The sequence below is a fragment of the Salvelinus fontinalis genome, chromosome 12 (genome assembly GCF_029448725.1).
Source record: "Salvelinus fontinalis isolate EN_2023a chromosome 12, ASM2944872v1, whole genome shotgun sequence".
Taxonomy (NCBI): domain Eukaryota; kingdom Metazoa; phylum Chordata; class Actinopteri; order Salmoniformes; family Salmonidae; genus Salvelinus; species Salvelinus fontinalis.
This window is the reverse complement of record NC_074676.1, coordinates 22,776,356-22,798,317: the sequence shown is the minus strand read 5'-3', so window position 1 is coordinate 22,798,317 and position 21,962 is coordinate 22,776,356. Positions and strand designations below refer to the sequence as shown.

At 43.4% G+C, this 21,962-nt stretch overlaps 1 protein-coding gene across 7 annotated transcripts in view; it reads left to right on the top strand.

Annotated features, from left to right (window-relative positions):
* The window catches only part of LOC129867001 (protein piccolo-like), a 102,113-nt gene that overhangs the window by 60,567 nt on the left and 19,584 nt on the right, over positions 1-21,962 (top strand). For all 7 annotated transcript variants that reach the window (XM_055940086.1, XM_055940084.1, XM_055940083.1 and 4 more), the window contains 7 exons: positions 5,285-5,376; positions 9,714-9,789; positions 10,160-10,285; positions 18,801-18,909; positions 19,025-19,092; positions 19,224-19,477; positions 20,738-20,797. In XM_055940086.1, the coding sequence (XP_055796061.1) occupies positions 5,285-5,376; positions 9,714-9,789; positions 10,160-10,285; positions 18,801-18,909; positions 19,025-19,092; positions 19,224-19,477; positions 20,738-20,797 (785 nt within the window). The remainder of the gene's footprint in view (positions 1-5,284; positions 5,377-9,713; positions 9,790-10,159; positions 10,286-18,800; positions 18,910-19,024; positions 19,093-19,223; positions 19,478-20,737; positions 20,798-21,962) is intronic.

Sequence of the window (21,962 nt, the reverse complement as noted above, 5' to 3'; positions counted from 1 at the left end):
AAATCAAATCAAATGTATTTATATAGCCCTTCTTACATCAGCTGATATCTCAAAGTGCTGTACAGAAACCCAGCCTAAAACCCCAAACAGCAAGCAATGCAGGTGTAGAAGCACTAGATGTTGGAACATTGCTGCGAGGACTTGCTTCCATTCAGCCACAAAAGCATTAGTGAGGTCGTGCACTGATCAAATCAAATCGTATTTGTCACATGCGCCGAATAGAACATGTGTAGACCTTACAGTGAAATGCTTCCTGACAAGCCCTTAACCAACAATGCAGTTCAAGAAATAGAGTTAAGAAAAGATTTACTAAATGAACAAAAGTAAAAAATGTAAAATAATTAGATAACAATAGCAAGACTATATACAGGGGGTACCGGTACCGAGTCAATATGCGGGGGTATAGGCTAGTCGAGGTAATTTGTAAAGTGACTATGCATAGATAATAAACAGGGAGTGCCAGGAGTGTAAAAACAAAGGGGGGGTCAATGTAAACAGTCTGGGAGGTCATTTGATTAATTGTTCAGCAGTCTAATGGATTGGGGTAGAAGCTGTTAAGGAGCCTTTTGGTCCTAGACTTGGCGCTCCTGTACCGCTTGTCGTGCGGTAGCAGAGAGAACAATCTATGACTTGGGTGACTGGAGTCTTTGACATTTTTTGGGCCTTCCTGTCACTGCCGTTGAAAAAACTGGACCAAAGCGCAGCGTGGTGAGCGTACATATTCCTTTTTATTAGAAATGACGCCAAAAAAAACTATAAACAACACAAACAACCGTGAAGCTTAAGGGTATGTGCCACAAACAAAGTTAACTTCCCACACTGAAAGGAGGGAAAGGGCTACCTAAGTATGGTTCCCATTCAGAGACAACGATAGACAGCTGTCCCTGATTGAGAACCATACCCGGCCAAAACATAGAAATACAAAATCATAGAAAATAAAAACATAGAATCCCCACCCCAAATCACACCCTGACCAAACCAAATAGAGACATAAAAAGGCTCTCTAAGATCAGGGTGTGACACTTCCTCTGACAGCACCTAGTATATAGGTCCCAGATGTCAGGAAGCTTGGCCCCAGTGATTTACTGGGCCGTACGCACTACCCTCTGTAGCGCCTTACCGTCAGATGCCGAGCAGTTGCCCTACCAGGTGGTGATGTAACCTGTCAGGATGCTCATGATGGTGCAGATGTTGAACGTTTTGAGGATCTGGCGACCCATGATAAATCTTTACAGTCTCCTGAGAGGAAAAAGTTGTTGTCATGCCCTCTTCACAACTGTCTTGGTGTGTTTGGACCATGATAGTTCGTTGGTGAAGTGGACACCAAGGAACATGAAACTCTCAAACCGCTCCACTTCGGCCCCGTCGATGTTAATGGGGGCCTGTTCGACCCTCCTTTTCCTATAATCTAAGATCAGCTCATTTGTCTTGCTCACATTGAGGGAGAGGTTGTTGTCCTGGCACCACACTGCCAGGTCTCTGACCTCCCTATAGGCTGTCTCATCAATGACGGTGATCAGGCCTACCACTGTTATGTCGTCAGCAAACTTAATGATGGTGTTGGAGTCGTGCTTGGCCACGCAGTCGTGGGGTGAACAGGGAGTACAGGAGGGGACTAAGCACGCACCCCTGATGGGCCCCAGTGTTGAGGATCAGTGTGGCAGATGTGTTGTTGCCTACCCTTACTACCTGGGGGCAGCCCGCCTTTCTTGGGCACAGGGACTATGGTGGTCTGTTTGAAACCTGTAGGTGTTACAGACTTGGTCAGGGAGAGGTTGAAAAGGTCAGTGAAAACGCTTGCCAGTTCGTCCGTTTGAGTACAGGTCCTGGTAATCCATCTGGCCCCGCGGCTTTGTGAATGTTGACCTGTTTAAAGGCCTTGCTCACATCGGCTATGGAGAGCGTGATCACACAGTCGTCGGGAACAGCTGGTGCTCTCATGCATGCTTCAGTGTTGTTTGCCTCGAAGCTAGCATAAAAGGCATTTAGCTCATCTGATAGGCTCGCGTCACTGGGCAGCTTACGGCTGGGTTTCCCTTTGTAATCCATAATCGTTTTCAAGCCCTGCCACATCCGACGAGCGTAGTAGAATTCAACCTTAGTCCTGTATTGATGCTTTGCCTGTTTGACGGTTCGTCTGAAGTCATAGCGGGATTTCTTATAAGCGTTTGGATTAGTGTCCCGCTCCTTGAAAGCGGCAGCTCTAGCCTTTAGCTCGGTGCGGATGTTGCCTGTAATACATGGGTTCTGGTTGGGATATGTACGTACGGTCACTGTGTGGTCGACGTCGTCGATGCACTTATTGATGAAGCCAGTGACTGAGGTGGTATACTCCTCAATTCCATTGGACATATTCCAGTCTGTGCTAGCAAAATAGTCCTGCAGCGTAGCATCCTTGTCATTTGAACACTTCCGTATTGAGCGAGTCACTGGTACTTCCTGCTTTAGTTTTTGCTTGTAAGCAGGAATCAGGAAGATAGAATTATTGTCAGATTTGTTCAATGGAGGGCGAGGGTGAGCTTTGTATACGTCTCTGTGTGTGGAGTAAAGGTGGTCAAGTTTTTTTTCTCCTCTGGTTGCACATGTGACATGCTGGTAGAAATGAGGTAAAATGGATTTAAGTTTGCCTGCATTAAAGTCCCCGGCCACTAGGAGCTCTGCTTCTGGCTGAGCATTTTCTTGTTTGCTTGTGGCCTCTTACAACTCGTTGAGTGCGGTCTTAGTGCCAGCATTGGTTTGTGGTGGTAAATAGACGGCTGCGAATAATATAGATGAGAACTCTCTTGGTAGATAGTGTGGTCTACAGCTTATCATAAGTTATTCTACCTCAGGTGAGCAATACCTCAAGGCTTCTTTAATATTAGACATCACGCACCAGCAATTATTGACAAATAGACACACCCCCCCGCCCCTCGTCTTACCAGACATATCTCCTCTGTCCTGCCGATGCACGGAGAAGCCAGCCAGCAGAATATTATCGGTGTCGTCATTTAGCCACATCTCGGTGAAACATAAGGTATTACAGTTTTTAATGTCCTGTTGGCAGGATAGTCTTAATCGTAGATCGTCTAATTTGTTTTCCAATGATTGCACATTGGCCAATAATACGGAGGGTTGTGGTGGTTTACCTACTCGACTAATTATTTTAAGGCACCCTGCACTCCTTCCCCTTTTCTCCATATTTTCTTCATGCGGATGACGGTATTTGGGCCTTGTCTCGACAAAGCAGTATATTCCTCTCGTCAGACTCATTAAATAAAAAATCTTTGTCCAGTTCGAGGTGAGTAATCGTTGTTTTGATGTCCAGAAGCTCTTTTCGGTCAAAAGAGACGGTAACAGCAACATCATGAAAAATGTGTTACAAACAATGAGAACAAACAAACAAAATAGCAATTAGGCGATTAGGCCTGGCTTGCACTCGGCATTCCAATTCATCCCAAAACTGTTCAATGGGGTTGAGGTCACGGCTCTGTGCAGACCAGTCAAGTTCTTCCACACCGATCTCGACAAACCATTTATGTATGGACCTCGCTTTGTGCACGGGTGCATTGTCATGCTGAAACAGGAAAGGGTCTTCCCCAAACTCTTGCCACAAAGTTCACAGAATTGTCTGGAATATGATTGTATGCTGTAGCGTTAAGATTTATCTTCGTTGGAACTAAGGGGCCTAGCCCGAACAATGAAAAACAGCCCCAGACCATTATTCCTTCTCCACCAAACTTTACAGTTGGCACTATGCATTGGGGCAGGTAGCGTTCTACTGGCATCTGCTAAACCCAGATGTGTCTATCGGAATGCCAGATGGTGAAACATGATTCATCACTCCAGAGAACGCGTTTCTAATGCTCCAGAGTCCAACAACAGTGAGGTTTACACCACTCGAGGAGACGCTTGGCATTGCGCATGGTGATATTAGGCTTGTGTGCGGCTGCTCAGCCATGGAAACCCATTTCATGAAGCTCGCGAAGAACAGTTCTTGTGCTGACGTTGCTTCCAATGGCAGCTTGGAACTTGGTAGTGTGTGTTGCAACCGCAGACAGACAAGTTTTACGCGCTTTAGCACTCATTCTGTGAGCTTGAGTGGACTATGACTTCGCGGCTGAGCCGTTGTTGCTCCTAGACGTTTCCACTTAACAATATCAGCACTTACAGTTGACTGGGGCAGCTTTAGCAGAGGAGAAATTTTACGAACTGACTTGTTAGAAAGGTGGCATCCTATGACGGTGCCACATTGAAAGCCACTGAGCTCTTCAGTAAGGCCATTCTACTGCCAATGCTTGTCTATGGCGATTGCATGGCTGTGTGCTCGAAACAGCCAAATCCACTAATTTGAAGGGGTGTCCATATACTTTTGTATATATAGTGTATATCAATGCCATTTCTGGAATTCATGTTCATGCACTATTGCAAGGTCGCTCAGATACGGCTCACATTTGCATTACATACATGTGTTACCACAACAGTGGTATGTCTGAATACTAGGTAAGTATGTGTTGAGGGTCTCTCACACAATTATAGATGTAACTCTGATCATGCTGTTGGATCACCCTAATAACACCATGTACTACCTCACTGTCTCAGGGCAAAGGGAACTGTACTGTGACTGTGGAAGACACTCCTCCACTTCCACCTAAAGTCTGTTTACTGTGTCCCTGACCCACTGTGGAGATGTTTCACTCTCTCTATGCATGACCTGTTAATTCTGCACACACACACACACATACTAACACACACACACGCACACACACACACACGGGGGACCTCTGCATGCCAATGTGCGCATGACATACCTAGTTCAAATATATCCATCCCCATCCAGTCTCTTAAATGTTCACTGATCTGATAGTGCTGGGGATGGGACAGTAGCTGGTTAACTACCATGCTGCCTTCACCTCTCCAGACAGCTCTGATCACTGATCACTTACGAGCAGTAAACATGGAGCAAAGGATGTGTTTGTAAAGTATTGTAAGGGGGTGCAACTTATACCCAATTTCACATTGCCATCTAGCTCCCACCCCAAGACACTTGCGTAGATCTGATCATCCACATCACGTAGACTCCGCCAAGCCTACCAGAGAGTGATTTGGAGTTATTAAAATATTGCAAATACCTTTAGATCTACATTAAGTGCATTTATGGTCCGTGGCTGGAGGCTAGTGGTTGATTTGGAGTTGGGCATCCATCCTGCTAATATTGTGTTTGACAATTAAGTATCCCCTCTCTGTCTGTGTCTCTGTCCCCTCCACCCCTGTGTCCCCCTGCCCCGTCTTTGTCCCTGTGTAGCGTACCACCTGAGGAGGGAGGACACTGACTGGTTTGATAAGCCTGCAGAGAGACAACATCAGGAAAATGGACAGCCTCTGGACAGGAGACAGGTGAGAGGAGCTGGATAGGTTAAGTCTAAATTAGTGAACTATATTTAATAAATTAACTGCTATATCCATCTTCCCCCTCATTAAATATACATTGATAGTGCCTGTTTTGTTCATGTTGTCTTTAGCAGAGTTGTACTCAAACTGTAACCAGTGCCTGCAACCTGGTTCAGGTTATCAGTCAATCTACCAGGTTAGTTACAAACAGCACAGGAATGAAATCATCGACATGCATTGATTTGACTAATGTTGCAAAAATGTGCTTTAAAGCAGTATCCAAATCGATAGGATGTAGCGATCACAATATAGTAGCCATATCTAGGAAAACCAAAGTTCCAAAGGCTGGGACTAATATAGTGTAGAAGAGGTCATACAATAAGTTGTATAGGGATTTTTATGTTGATGATGTAAAGGATATTTGCTGCTCTGTGGTGTGTAATGAGGAGCAACCAGACGCTGCACTTGACACATTTATGAAATTGCTTTTCCAGTTACTAATAAGCATGCACCCATTAAGAAAATGACTGTTAAAACTGTTGAATTGCCTTGGATTGATGAGAAATTGAAAAATGTTATGGTTGAGAGGGATGAGACAAAAGGTATGGCAAATACGTCTGGCAGCACAACCGATTGGCATATGTACTGCAAATTGAGAAATCATGTGAATAAACAAAATAAAAATAAAAATAAACAATACTATGAAACAAAAATAAATCTTTCAAAGAATGCCATTAATAAGCTTTGGAGCACCTTAAATGAAATGTTGGGGAAAAAAGTTCAACTCGGCTCCATTATTCATTGAATCCGATGGCTCTGATTCATCACAAAACCCACTGATATTGCCAACTACTTTAATGATGTTTTCATTGGCAAGATTAGCACACGTAGGCATGACATGCCAGCAACAAACGCTGACACTACACATCAAAGTACATCTGACCAAATTATGAAAGCAAGGCATTGTACTTTTGAATTCTGTAATGTGAGTGTGGAGGAGGTGAAAACAGTATTGTTGTCTATCAACAATGACAAGCCATCAGGGTCTGACAACCCAGATGGAAAATTACTGAGGATAATAGCGGACAATATTGCCACTCCTATTTGCCATATCATCAATTTAAGCCTACTGAAAGGGTATGCCCTCTGGCCAGGAGTGAAGCAAAAGTAATTCCGATACCCAAGAATAGTAAAGCCCCCTTTACTGGCTCAAATGTGATGACCGCCTTGATTCAGTCTTATGTATCAAAATTTGAAATGGTGTTTTTTAAATTGGTTAAAAGCAGAGATACAGAGCTACACAATGGTATGTCATACACTGCATTTGAGGAACAGTGCAAAAGTACTTCTGCTTTGACAGTTTATAAACTTTTGAGAAAATGGCCCTTGAATGTTTTGGTACACCTACTGGAGAGCTTTTCTTTGTCTAAAACCCATTCAGCATTGTTCACACACTCTTAAACCAGCCCCACCCATCTCTTTAAGGATTCACATGTGAGGTCATGTGCTAAACAGTGAGTCGTGTAGTAAAGATTTAGACAAAAAGTGGTAAAAGTTGTAGCCAACAATAAGTAAAAATTCCAGGTAAACAGAAATTGTCCAAATAAAAATATTTTATAAATATTCCATGACGCTTACCCAGATACACTTGTCTAAATTAATGGGTCATGTGAAAGAAATGCTATAACCCCCAGCCACATCTTACCAAGTGTATGGGACTCTACAGAAGGTGTAAACGGTACAGCGAAGTGGTTACTTGCATAGTAGCAATATCAAAAATAGATAGTAAAAAAAATATAAAGAAAAAAAGAACAAGTGTCAATGACAGTAGAGAAAGAACAAAATAATATACATTATGTTCAAGAACAATATCAATAAGGATATCAGTGAAAGATGAGGTAGGTATATGCCATCAATCAGGGGTAAAGTGGCTGAGCAGCAGGATATGTGACTAGAGGCACTGCAGATAGTGCTGATGGCTGGGATCTCGCCCCCAGTGATTAACTGGTCCGTCCGAACCACGCATGAATAAGGGAATCTATATTCTGAGAGCCTGTTTCTGTTCTGCCCTTGACTTTGGTGCAGGGCATGTGATGTCCATAGCCTCTTCCTCGCAAAACTCCCTGTTTTTTTCAAAAAGATTAGTTTGTCTAGCTGTGTCCAGTCCAGGTGCTGCTGGTGCAGGCAGACCATCTATGGGAGGATAGATGTTAGCTTTGCGCAGCAGCTGAAACCTGGTCCCGACTGAGTACTAACGCTCCTTGGCGACAACAACACCAGACTCCACAGCATCGAAACTGTAAAACAGGAAAAAACTACGAAATTGAGAAGACATTACAACTTTGCATAACATCAATTCACCTCTCAAGTTTAGATAAGAAGAATGACCTCGATAACCTCGTGTCAAGTCACTCTGGTAGAGAGCAGTAGTAACACATTTGCAGTTCTCCATGGCTAACATTATATATTTTGAAAAAACTGCAGTAGAAAGGATTATCTACACATAACGAGCAGCTCATTTTATAGACAGAAGATGCTACAGGGCAGACCAATCCAAACTCATCTCTCGGCATGTCCAGCCCATTCATTATTTCATTCAATCATGGCTAGCGGAAAGGTTCCTGTCTTTTTCTGTGGTTAAACCAACTAGGTTCGTAATTTAACTATTTATTTCATATTTACAGATGGCATACAAGTTTGTTATTAAGGCACATGAAAGTTCAAATGTTCCAGAAGGCATTTCTGCCAAAAATGTTATTAAATATAAAATAAACGTTCAAATGCCTCTCCTGTGAAGTCGTGACTTGCGACATACGCCTAGTTTCCTGAAACGGGTCACAAATAGCCGACCAATCAGCCTGTTACCAAACCTTAGTAAACTTTTTGAAAAGAATTGTGTACGACCAGATACAATATTATTTTACAGTAAATGAATTGACAACAGACTTTCAGCACGCTTATAGGAAAGGACATTCAACAACCACAGCACTTACACAAATGACTGATGATTGGCTGAGAGAAAATGATGCTAAAAATATTGTGGGGGCTGTTTTGTTAGACTTTAGTGTGGCTTTTGACATTCTTGTTCATTTTCTGCTGTTGGAAAAATGTATGTGTTATGGCTTTACACCCCCTGCTATATTGTGGATTAAGAGTTACCTGTCTAACAGAACACAGATGGGGTTCTTTAATGGAAGCCCCTCCAACATAATCCAGGTAGAGTCAGGAATTTCCCAGGGCAGCTGTTTCGGCCCCTTAATTTTTTCAATGTTTACTAACGACATACACTGGCTTTGAGTAAAGCCAGTGTGTCCATGTGTGTCTCAATGCTATACACGTCAGCTACTACAGCGACTGAAATTACTGCAACACTTAACAAAGAGTTGCAGTTAGTTTCAGAATGAATGGCAAGGAATAAATTAGTCCAAAATATTTAAAAAACTAAAAGCATTGGAACGAATCATCCACTAAACCCTAAACCACAACTATTGAATAATAAGTTGAGGTGATTAAACTGCTTGGCGTAACCCTGGATTGTGAACTGTCTTGGTCAAAACATACTGATATAACAGTAGCTAAGATGGGGAGAAGTCTGCCCATAATAAAGCGCTGCTCTCCCTTCTTAACAAGCAGGTCCTACGGGCCCTAGTTTTGTCTCACCTACTGTTCAGTAATGTGGTCAGGTGCCAAATAGAGCACAGCTCTAGCTGGCCCTTAAAAGTACTCGGGGTATGCATGTCAATAATATGCATGTCAATCTCTCCTGGCTCAAAGTGGAGGAGAGATTGACTTCATCACTACTTGTTTTTGTAAGAAGTGTTGACAAGCTGAATGTACTGAGTTGTTTGTTTAAACTACTAGCACACAGCTCAGAAAGTCATGCATAACTCACAAGACAAGCCACCAGAGATCTCTTCATTATCTCCAAGTCCAGAACAGACTATGGGAGGTGCAAAGTACTACATAGAGCCATGACTACATGAAACTCTATTCCACATCAGGTAACTGAATCAAGTAGAATCCGATTTAAAAAACTAGTAAAAATACACCTTATGGAACAACAGGGGCTGTGAAGAGACAAACACACAGGTACAGACACACATACGCACACAAGCACTAGCATAGGCACTCTACACACACGTACATTGTAATATTGTTGAATGGTGGTATTATACATCTTGTATTGTGGATGTGTAGCGGTGTAATAATGTTATATGATGTACTGTTTTATCTTTTGCTTCGCATGTAATGTAAGTGCCTTAATGTGTTTGGACCCCAGGAAGAGTAGCTGCTGCCTTGGCAAAAAAAATACAAATACTCCATGCATTGTGTGCCTCCCCCAGATTAAGCTGATTCCCTATGTGTTCCCTCACACCCGGCTCAAACTACAGAGGGACCCCAAGGACACCAGTGTCTCAGGTAGAGCAGAACACAGTAAACATTCTCAACAGTTTTCAGTTGTGCTAACATAATTGCAAAAGTGTTTTTTGATGATCAATTAGCCTTTTAATATGATACACTTGGATTAGCTATCACAACGTGTCACTGGAACACAGGAGTGATGGTTGCTGATAATGGGCCTCTGTACACCTATGTAGATATTCCATTAAATATCTGCTGTTTCCAGCTACAATATTAATTTACACCGTTAACAGTGTTTACACTGTATTTCTGATCAATTTGATGTTATTTCAATGGACAAAAAATGTGCTTTTCTTTCAAAAACAAGGACATTTCTAAGTGACCCCAAACTTTTGAACGGTTGTGCACATATGTGTGTTCCCTGCAGGGAATGGCCTGGGGATCCGTGTGGTGGGAGGAAAGGAGATTCCTGGTTGTCATGGTGAGATAGGAGCCTACATCGCCAAGGTTACACCCGGAGGAGTGGCCGAACAGACAGGGAAAGTGGTGGAAGGTAAGTGTTTGTGCACATGTACTTGTGTAAGGTATAAATGGAGCAAGAGAAGGAGGAGAGAACAAGAGATTAGTCATCTCTGTTCATACAGGGACACAGTCTGATTTAAGGTTGAGAAAATACTGTGGGCTATAGCCGATGGGATCGTCATTATAGTGGGATTTTAATCTGTGCGGAAAGAAAATGAAAGTGACATTTGGAAAAAAAACTATGATTAACATTCTTATACAGCAATATCTTAACTCATAAGCGCATGTTGTATGCATTTCAATTTGTCTGTGTTAAGCTGGATGAGGTATATTGATTATTTCATACGTGTTCTGGACGAGATAGACTTCTCAATGTCAGATTTCAGCTCAGAGCAGATTAGCTACTGGTTTAAGCAGAAATCTATTATTATATTAATCATTTCAGGCCACTGTCAGCTCACTGTGAATGTCTTTGCCAAGCTCTCTGAGCACCATAGAGAGATGAGAGGGTGTTTGTGTGTGTACAGTATGTTTGTGTTCGTGTGTGTGTCTGTCATGTCTCATTCTCTGAGACATCAGAAAAAAAGTTCTGTCTCTTTGCACTCTGCCCCTTTGCAATGCCACAAAGACTAGCCATTATGCTGTATTTAGCACACACACAGTCATTCACACTCTCTCCCTTTATCTCTATCCCTTTCTCTCTCTGTCTCCCTCTCTCTCAATCTATCTCTGTTTCTCTCTCTGTCTCCCTCTCTCTAATCTATCTCTGTTTCTGTCTCTCTCTCTCTCTCTCTCTCTCTCTCTCTCTCTCTCTCTCTCTCTCTCTCTCTCTGTCTCTCTTTCTCTCTCTGACAAACATACATGTTCACACAAACACTGACACACACACCAAATCAAATTGCATTTGTCACATGCTTCGTAAACAACAAGTGTAGACTAACAGTGAAATGCTTACTTACGGGCCATTCCCAATAATGTAGAGAGAAAGAAAATACAAAAAGAATAGAAAAGTAAAACACGTAATAATGAAAATACACAATTAGTAACGATAACTTGGCTATATACACGGGGTACCAGTACCGAGTCGATGTGCATGGGTACGAGGTAATTGAGGTAGCTACACTATGTACATATAACTAGGAATAAAGTGAATGATAATCAACAGAAGCAGCAGCGTATGTGATGAGTCAAAAAAGGGTCAATACAGATAGTCCAGGAAGCTATTTGGTTAACTATTTAACTAACTATTTAGCATTCTAATGACTTGGGGGTAGAAGCTGTTCAGAGTCCTGTACACACACACACACGCATACACACACTGAAACACACACACACACACACACACAGTATTTAGCATCCCCCCCCTCTTTCTGCTTCCGTTCATCATATTACTGTAAAACCCTCCTTTCTGAAGCACATAGATTAGTACAGGCTACAGGCAGAAAACAAAGTAGAAGAGACTTCAGAACACACCACTGTAATTACCAGACATCCTGAACAATGTGTAGGACATTAGCTTTCTCCTACTGCTATATTTCAGGGATTTACTGTCACATGTGGGACGTGTCTCTGCATCCAGCCCTCTTGGGTTAAACCAGAAGGAAAGCCTGGTTCTTTATAGTTCTATAGCGTAATCCACTCTGCAGTTAGGGATGTTTCTGGGGATGAGATAGTGTTCATCTACTCCCTCTTGCTGTCCTACTCAGTTCAGACGCTGTGACGTCACACCCTGGCGGTGACACTTGCGATATGGGACAGCCTTGACTTTCCTGAGAGAGGAGTTTGAAGGACAAATACACACATACACTTTCTCTCTCGGCATATGGCATCTCCCTAAAATCCCCTGCAGTTTATAATTATATTAAGCTTTATACAGATTGTGGAAATGATTATGTAGCTAGAGTAAGTATCTCAGTGTATTGCAATTTTGACAGAATTTTTAGGTGTTTGTGTTTCTCTAACATATACAGTACCAGTCAAAAGTTTGGACACACCTACTCATTCTTTATTTTCTTTATTTTTACTATTTTCTACATTGTAGAATAATAGTGAAGACATCAAAATTATGAAATAACACATATGGAATCATGTAGTAACCAAAAAAGTGTTAAACAAATCAAAATATATTTTAGATTTTAGATTCTTCAAAGTAGCCACCCTTTGAATTCATGACTGCTTTGCACACTCTTGGCATTCTCTCAACCAGCTTCATGAGGTGGAATGCATTTCAATTAACAGGTGTGCCTTGTTAAAAGTTAATTTGTGGAATTTGTGTCTTTCCTTCTTAATACGTTTGAGCCAATCAGTTGTGTTGTTACAAGGTAGGTGTCGTATACAGAAGACAGCCCTATTTGGTAAAAGACCATGTCCATATTATGGCAAGAGCAGCTCAAATAGGCAAAGAGAAATGACAGTCCATCATTACTTAAAGAGATGAAGGTCAGTCAATGCGGAACATTTCAAGAACTTTGAAAGTTTTTTTCAAGTGCAGTCACAAAAACCATGAAGCGCTATGATGAAACTGGCTCTCATGAGGGCCGCCACAGGAAAGGAAGACCCAGACTTACCTCTTCTGCAGAGGATAAGTTCTTGCAGCCCAAAGAAATGCTTCACAGATTTTAAGTAACAGACACATCTCAGCATCAACTGTTCAGAGGAGACTGCGTGAATCAGGCCGAATTCATGGTTGAGTTGCTGCAAAGAAACCACTACTAAAGGATACAAATACAAATAAGAAGAGACTTGCTTGGGACAAGAAACACGAGCAATGGACATTAGTCCCGTGGAAAACTGTCCTTTGGTCTGATGAGTCCAAATTTTAGATTTCCGGTTCCAACCGCCATCTTTGTGAGACACAGAGTAGGTGAACGGATGAACTCCGCATGTATGGACGAGGAGGTGTATTGGTGTGGGGTTGTTTTGCTGGTGACACTGTCAGGATTTATTTAGAATTGAAGTCACACTTAACCAGCATGGCTACCACAGTGATATGCCATCCCATCTGGTTTGCGCTTAGTGGGACTATTATTTGTTTTTCAACAGGACAATGACCCAAAATACACCTCCAGGCTGTGCAAGGGCTATTTGACCAAGAAGGAGAGTGATGGAATGCTACATCAGATAACCTGGCCTCTACAATCACCTGACCTCAACCCAATTGAGATGGTTTGGGATGAGTTGGACCACAGAGTGAAGGAAAAGCAGCCAACAAGTGCTCAGCATATGTGGGAACTCCTTCAGGACTGTTGGAAAACCATTCCTCATGAAGCTGGTTGATAGAATGCCAAGAGTCTGTTAAAACCTCTTCGGGCTAGGGTGCAGATTTTTCACGTCCAGATGAAAAGCGTGCCCAAAGTAAACTGCCTGCTACTCAGGCCCAGAAGCTAGGATATGCATATTATTAGTGGATTTGGATAGAAAACACTCTGCAGTTTCTAAAACTGTTTGAATGATGTCTGTGAGTTTAACAAAACGTATTTGGCAGGCAAAACCCAGAGGACAAACCATTCAGGAATTTTTTTGGAGGGGTCACTCTCTTTTCAATGGGTTTTCTATGGGGATCTGGATTTCTAAGGCACTTGCTTGCAGTTCCTATCACTTCCTCTGGATGTCAACAGTCTTTAGAAATTGGTTGATGTTTTTCTTTTGTGTAATGAAGAAGTAGCCCTGTTCAGAACGAGGGTCGAGTGAAGTGTACTGTTTGTTAGAGGCGTGTGGCCTGAAACCACTCTCCACTTTGTTTTCCTTCGGTATTGAACACAGTTTATCCTGTCTTAAATTTGATCAATTCTTTATGTAAAAAAATACCTAAAGTTGTATTTGGAAAGTTGTTTGAAATGTTTGGACAAAGATTACAGGTAATTTATGAGATATTTTCTAGTCATGTTGCGCGAGTTGGAACCGGTGCTTTTCTGGATCAAACATGCCAAATAAATTGACATTTTGGATATATAACGACGGAATAAATCGAACAAAAGGAGCATTTGTGATGTTTATGGGACATATTGGAGTGCCAACAGAAAAAGCTCGTCAAAGGTAAGGCATGAATTATATCTTTATTTCTGAGTTTCGTGTCGCGCCTGGCGGGTTGAAATATGATTGTCTGTGTTTGTTTGATGGGGTGCTATCCTCACATAATAGCATGGTTTGCTTTCGCCGTAAAGCCTTTTTGAAATCTGACACGTTGGCTGGATTAACAACAAGTGTAGCTTTAATTTGGTGCATTGCTTGTGTGATTTCATGAAGGTTTAATATTTATTGTAATTTAATTTGAATTTGGCGCTCTGCCATTTCACCGGATGTTGGCGAGGGGTTCCGCTAGCGGAACGTCTAGCCGTAACCGTTTTTAAGACTGTTTTGCTAACACAGACTGGAACATGTTCCGGGATTCTTCCGATGGCACTGAGGAGTACATCACATCAGTCACTGGCTTTATCAATAAGTGCATCGAGGACGTCGTTCCCACAGTGACTGTACGTACATACCTCAACCAGAAGCCATGGATTACAGGCAACATTCGCACTGAGCTAATGGGTACAGCTGCCGCTTTCAAGGTGCGGGACTATTACATGCATGAGAGCATCAGCTGTTCCGGACGGCTGTGTGATCACGCTCTCCGTAGCCGACGTGAGTAAGACCTTTAAACAGGTCACCATACACAAGGCTGCGGGGCCAGATGGATTACCAGGATGTGTGCTCCGGGCATGTGCTGACCAACTGGCAGGTGTCTTCACTGATATTTTCAACATGTCCCTGATTGAGTCTGTAATACCAACAGGTTTCAAGCAGACCACCATAGTACCTGTGCCCAAGAACACAAAGGCAACCTTCCTAAATGACTACAGACCCGTAGCACTCACGTCCGTACCCATGAAGTGCTTTGAAAGGCTGGTAATGGCTCACATCAACACCATTATCCCAAAAACCCTAGACCCACTCCAATTTGCATACCGCCCAAACAGATCCACAGGTGATGCAATCTCTATTGCACTCCATACTGCCCTTTCCCACCTGGACAAAAGGAACACTTATGTGAGAATGCTATTCATTGACTACAGCTCAGCGTTCAAACCCATAGTACCCTCAAAGCTCATCACTAAGCTAAGGATCCTGGGACTAAACACCTCCCTCTGCAACTGGATCCTGGACTTCCTGACGTGCCCCCCCCAGGTGGTGAGGGTAGGTAGCAACACATCTGCCACGCTGATCCTCAACACTGGAGCCCCCCCAGGGGTGCGTGCTCAATCCCCTCCTGTACTCCCTGTTCACCCATGACTGCGTGGCCAGGCACGACTCCAACACCATCATTAAGTTTGCAGACGGCACAACAGTGGTAGGCCTGATCACCGACAACGACAAGACAGCCTATAGGGAGGAGGTCAGAGACCTGGCCGGGTGGTGGCAGAATAACAACCTATCCCTCAAAGTAACCAAGACTAAGGAGATGATTGTGGACTACAGGAAAAGGAGGACCGAGCACGTCCCTATTCTCATCGACGGGGCTGTAGTGGACTAGGTTGAGAGCTTCAAGTTCTTTGGTGTCCACATCACCAACAAACTACAATGGTCCAAACACACCAAGACAGTCGTGAAGAGGGCACGACAAAGCCTATTCCACCTCAGGAAACTAAAAAAATTTGGCATGGGTGATGAGATCCTCAAAATGTTCTACAGCTGCAACATCGAGAGCAACCTGACTGGTTGCATCAATGCCTTGTACGCCAATTGTTCGGCCTCCGACCACAAGGCACTACAGAGGGTAGTGCGTACGGCCTAGTACATCACTGGGGCTAAGCTGCCTGCCATCCAGGACCTCTACACCAGGCAGTGTCAGAGGAAGGCCCTAAAAATTGTAAAAGACCCCAGCCACCCCAGTCATAGACTGTTCTCTCTATTACCGCATGGCAAGTGGTACCGGAGTGCCAAGTCTAGGACAAAAAGGCTTCTCAACAGTTTTTACCCCCAAGCCATAAGACTCCTGAACAGGTAATCAATTGGCTACCCAGACTATTTGCATTGTGTGCCCCCCCAACCCGTCTTTTACGCTGCTGCTACTCTCTGTTCATCATATATGCATAGTCACTTTAACTATACATTCATGTACATACTACCTCAATTGGCCCGACCAACCAGTGCTCCCGCACATTGGCTGCCCGGACTATCTACATTGTGTCCCACCACCCACCACCCGCCAACCACTCTTTTACGCTACTGCTACCCTCTGTTCATTCATAGTCACTTTAACCATATCTACATGTACATATTACCTCAATCAGCTTGACTAACCGGTGTCTGTATGTAGCCTCGCTATTTTTATAGCCTCGCTACTGTATATAGCCTCGCTACTGTTTTTCACTGTCTTTTTACTGTTGATTTTATTTCTTTACTTACCTATTGTTCACCTAATACCTTTTTGCACTATTGGTTAGAGCCTGTAAGTAAACATTTCACTGTAACGTCTACACCTGTTGTATTCGGCGCACGTGACAAATAAACTTTGATGTGATTTGATTTGAAGCTGTCATCAAGGCAAAGGGTGGCTACTTTGAAGAATCTCAAATATAAAATATATTTTGATTTGCTTACTACATTATCCTATATGTGTTTTTTCATAATGTTGATGTCTTCACTATTTTTCTACAATGTAGAAAAATAGTTTAAAAAATAAATAATAACTGGAATGAGTAGGTGTGTCCAAACTTTTGACTGGTACTGTATACAGTAATCCCTCGTTTATCGCGGGGGTTACGTTCCGAAAATGACCCGCGATAAGTGAAATCCGCGAAATAGAAAACTTTTTTTTTTTTTTACAATTAGCAACTATTACATGTATACAAATACAGTGACTCACGTGTAGGCCGTTTCACTGCTCTTCAGACTGGGCCGCTGCATCCTGACTGCGCTCTGCAGTGTTCTCTTCTTCTGAAGCCCGCGGTGCAGGTGTGTTTGTTCGGGAGAAGAACATAGTGATAGGCAGCTGTTGTCGCTCTTTTTTCTTCTTTGCAAAAAGATCCTTGTACACCGACATGCCACCATCGATTACGTTGGAGAACTGTAATGAACGGCTCATCAAAGGGTCCCATTCCTCAGCTTTTTAGCGAATCAGAATGCAGAGCACAATGCACCAAAAAAAAAAAAAAATGCATTATGAAAATCCGCGAAATAGCGAATCCGCGATAAGTGAACCGCGAAGTGGCGAGGGATCACTGTATATATGTTTTATTGTCACATACATCAGATAGGTGCAGTGAAATGTGTTGTTTTACAGGCTCAGCCTTGTAGTCCGGCACCCCTGGAGCAAATGAGGGTTAAATGTCTTGCTCAAGGGCACAGATTTTCACCTTGTCGGCTCGAGTATTCGAAGCAGCAACCTTTCGGTTGATGTTCCAACACTCTAACCACTAGGCAACCAGCCACCCTATTACACAGTAACCCTCCTAAGAATGGAAGCAGTCATAGGACCATTGTGTTGTTGTGGTCTTATGGTGTGCGTTTGTCTGACTCTCTTCAGAGGACTCAATTACCTTCATGCAAATTCTGTGTTTAGACTTTAGTTGAAAGAGACCATGGAACTGAACACTTGTACCCTCAGGTGCAAAGAGAGAGAGAATGAGAGAGGGGGGGTGATGAGAGAGAGGAGAGATAGAGAGAGACAGAGATAAATATAGAAAGAGAGGGAGAGATGAGGAGTGGGGAATGAGAGACGGAGAGAGAGAGAGAGAGCGTATCCTAAATGTTGCTGTGGCCTTGACTCTCTAACATACAGAGAGAGAGAGATATGTTAATAACATCTTTTGTTGTCACAGCAGCTGGCGAGTTACTTCGTAAGCAAAAGTCTTATCTGAAGACGAGGTTTCATTTGTGTAAGTGCAGCCACAGCACCGATGCTGGCATGGGTTTGAGTTTACTGTGCACTTTCTCCCTTTCAATATCCATCATACAGCTCTTACTGCCATATACTCTGTCATGCTCTCTGAGTCTTGTCTGCTGTGTGAACCAGAACCTGAAAAAGATATACTCTAGTCTAGTGGTTCCCAACCAGGGGTACTAGGGCCCCCTGGGGGTACTTGGCCTATCCACAGGGGGTACTTAAGAAGACCCACGAGAACATACATTTACTGGTAAAAATGCACTATGGGGGTACTTATTAGGTACTCCGGGCTGAGCCAAATTCAGTAGTCGGTACAGTAAACAAAAAACGTTGGGAACCGCTGTTCTAGTCAATGAAATGAAAGGCAGTGGTGTTTTTAAAAGACGTAGAGCCTACTCTTGAGAAGGAGTAAGACATTTCTCCCTGAGCTAAACTTGTTTGGGTTGTGTTTTGTGTTCTGAGATGCATTGAGACCAAGGTGTCTGTAGTCTGAGCTTGTTTCAAGACCCTAACTGCAGGATCGAGAATCGATCTGTGGTGCCATAGCAGTTTGAATCATGTGTCATAAACATACATATACCAAACAGAGATAAGCGTGATATTATGAAGGGTTAAGTGTTGTTACGTTATCTTACTGGCGTCAAAGTGCTCTCTCGCTCTCTGTCTCTCTCTGTAGGAATGCAGGTGTTGGAGTTGAACGGGGTTCCTCTGATGGGGAAGACTTACGAGGAGGTGCAGTGCATTATGGGTCAGCCGTCTGCAGAGACTGAGCTCTGTGTGAGACTGTGAGTCAAATATCTTACTCCTCATCGCTCTCTATCCTTTCTCATCCCTCTCTCCTCTTACCCCCACTTAATTTAGATGAGAACAACATTTGACCTTCCTGTCTGTCTCTCTCAGTGACCTGAACATGCTGTCTGACCCTGAGCGCCCCCAGGCCCTGGAGAACCATGACCAGCTGAAACCTGGTACACCGCTAGATTGTTATAATGCTTCATCATGACTTTTGCACTTTGTTGTTATAATGTATCATACTGTTTATGTAACTTTACAATGCTTCATTGTGAATGTTACTGTGTGTGCGTCTATGTGTGTGTAGGTGACAGGCAGTGTTCTCCAGGAGTGGACCCAAAGCAGCTGGCTGCAGAGCTGCAGAAGGTTTCCCAACAGCAGGCCCCTGGGATGGGGGTAGGAATGGGGGTGGGGGGGCCAGGAGGAGTAGGGGTCCTCTCTGCCCTTGACCGCTCAGCTCTGTTACACTCAGGCAATGCATCGGCCAGCTCTAGTGCCGTCCCCAGCCCTGGTCAGCCTGCCTCCCCAGCCATCAACAAGAAACAACGCCACAGCGCCAAGGTACTGCCTTCATAGTAGTACATTATGATATTGAGAGCCCGTAGCTCCCTGTAGAGTATGTTATTTCAGCCTAATGGCTGGTGAGTTCATAATTAATAATTCACAAATGCTGTGCATGTGTACGTGCGTTTGTGTGGTAGAGGTCAAGGTCAACTGCTGTGGCTGCATTGTGGATCACAGAAACATGACTAGCTAATTATAGAGAAACATGCATGGTATATGTGTGTAGGGTATCAGGAATCAAGCTAAGACCCATATGCGGACACGTCGAATTAACAATGGTTTAATATTCCAACAGGGGCAGGCAATAGACAGGTCAAGGCAGGCAGGGGTCAGTAAACCAGAGAGGTGGGGCAACGGTACCAGTCAGCAGGCAGGCTCAGGGGTAGGCAGAGTGGTCAGGCAGGCTGGCTCAGTGTCAGGACAGGCAACGGTCAAAACCAGGAGGGCGAGAAAAAGAGAGACTGGGAAAAGCAGGAGCTGAGAACAAAAACGCTGGTTGACTTGACAAACAAGACAAACTGGCAACGGACAAACAGAGAACACAGGTATAAATACACAGGGGATAACGGGGAAGATGGGCGACACCTAGTGGGGGGTGGAGACAATCACAAGGGCAGGTGAAACAGATCAGGGTGTGACATAGGGAGATAGAGAGAGAGAGAGAGATGCATGCATGGGTGTGAGTGTGAGTGTGTAAATACACATTGTATTAACTACTTTCTATGGTAGGTAGATTATGTAATATACTGCATCTCAATTAACTGAATTAACCTTCTCTGACTGTACAGAATGATTTTTTCCAGTTTGTTAATCCTCTTCTAGTAAGTTTTCGACTGGGTCTTATAGAGTCCATTCAGAAAGCGCTACTCAGCATCTCCAGGACAAGGACAGGTCCTTGATATGTCATCTGACCATAACTATCCTACACAGGGGCTCTAGGCAACCTACTGCTAATTAAAACCATAGTATGATGGACACTGTAACTGAACTTTTCAGGCAGACCAGAGGCCACACTACAAGCAGGGCTTCTCATGGCAGTGTGTATGCTAGTGTGTGTGTGTGTGTGTGTGTGTGTGTGTGTGTGTGTGTGTGTGTGTGTGTGTGTGTGTGTGTGTGTGTGTGTGTGTGTGTGTGTGTGTGTGTGTGTGTGTGTGTGTGTGTGTGTGTGTGTGTGTGTGTGTGTTAATGTAGAGTGTGTGAACATGTATCAGTGAGACTGGTATCGGTGTATAATCGATGTTTGTGTTTGTTTTTCAGTCGACAGCGGATGTGCAGGTGCTAAAGCCTCAGCCTCACCCTATAACAGGAGAAATACAGGTAGGCCTGCTCAGGGGCGGCACCAGAGGGGGGGCATGTGGTGGCACCAGCCACACCTCAAATATGATTGCTCACCCTTAGTGCCCCCCTATTCTCACTGTCACCTATTGGATCAGAGAGCTGTCAATATGGCTCAGATTGGAGAGAAAAGACAATGATTTCGTTCAGGCAATTCATTTTACCTGGCTTTAGGACCATGCGGATACCTTGGAGTGGGCGCAAAGGCTGTGATTGGCTGGCTGGCTTTAGGATTATGGAGAGCATAGCTACAGTGAGGGAACACTGAATAGTGCAATCTCTCTCAATTGATATGTGGAAAGCAGAGCAGGAAGGTGGCTAAGGAACTGCTGGTTGAGTTGACAGGAAACTCAACTAGAATTTTTAATCCCTGTATTTAGCTAGTGTGTACCAGCTATCAGGCCGACAGCCTCATAGCATCAATACAGCGTAATAAATTCTGCAGTCAAACTTTTTTTATTATGTAATCCAACATTTTAGTGGATATGTGTGCAACAAAAGTTCAACATTCCACATTCACACAGAACGCACTGCAACTGCCTCTGCAATGTAATGCTGCAAGGCAAACGCAGCGTTCCGTTGGAAATGAATGTACTTCTGGTGTATCTAAACGCAGCATTCCATTGGAAATGAATGTACTTCTGGTGTATCGAAACGCAGTGACGCTGTCGGTCTGATCCAGGTGTAATTGCTGTATGGGATGTGTTTATCCTTTATCGACTAAGGTGAAATGAAGCTCCAGCAGCCAAGGTGAGAACGGCTGAAGTCAATTTTGCTTCTTTTTTTGATGTTCTCCAAATATAATTTTAGAGCTTTTAAATTGTGTAGAAATAGAGTAGACCTAAATCAGCTTTAAAAAAGATATATATTCCTTGTAGGGGGTTGCCACTAAACTTGTATCTAACGTGAATATTTTCCCAATGTTAATATTCAAATAGATTTATTTAAATAAATTAGGGCAGTTACAAATAAACAGTTGTTCAATACAATGCATCTAAGTTTAAGCCAATTTGCAATGCTATTTGTGGTACAATTTGACCGGTTCTTGGTACCCCCTTGGCAAACCCCAGTCTCACATCTACTCTGTTTGCTACTGACTCCCCCCAGTCTGGAGTCTGTGGAGTGGGCCTTATATTCCTCAATTCCT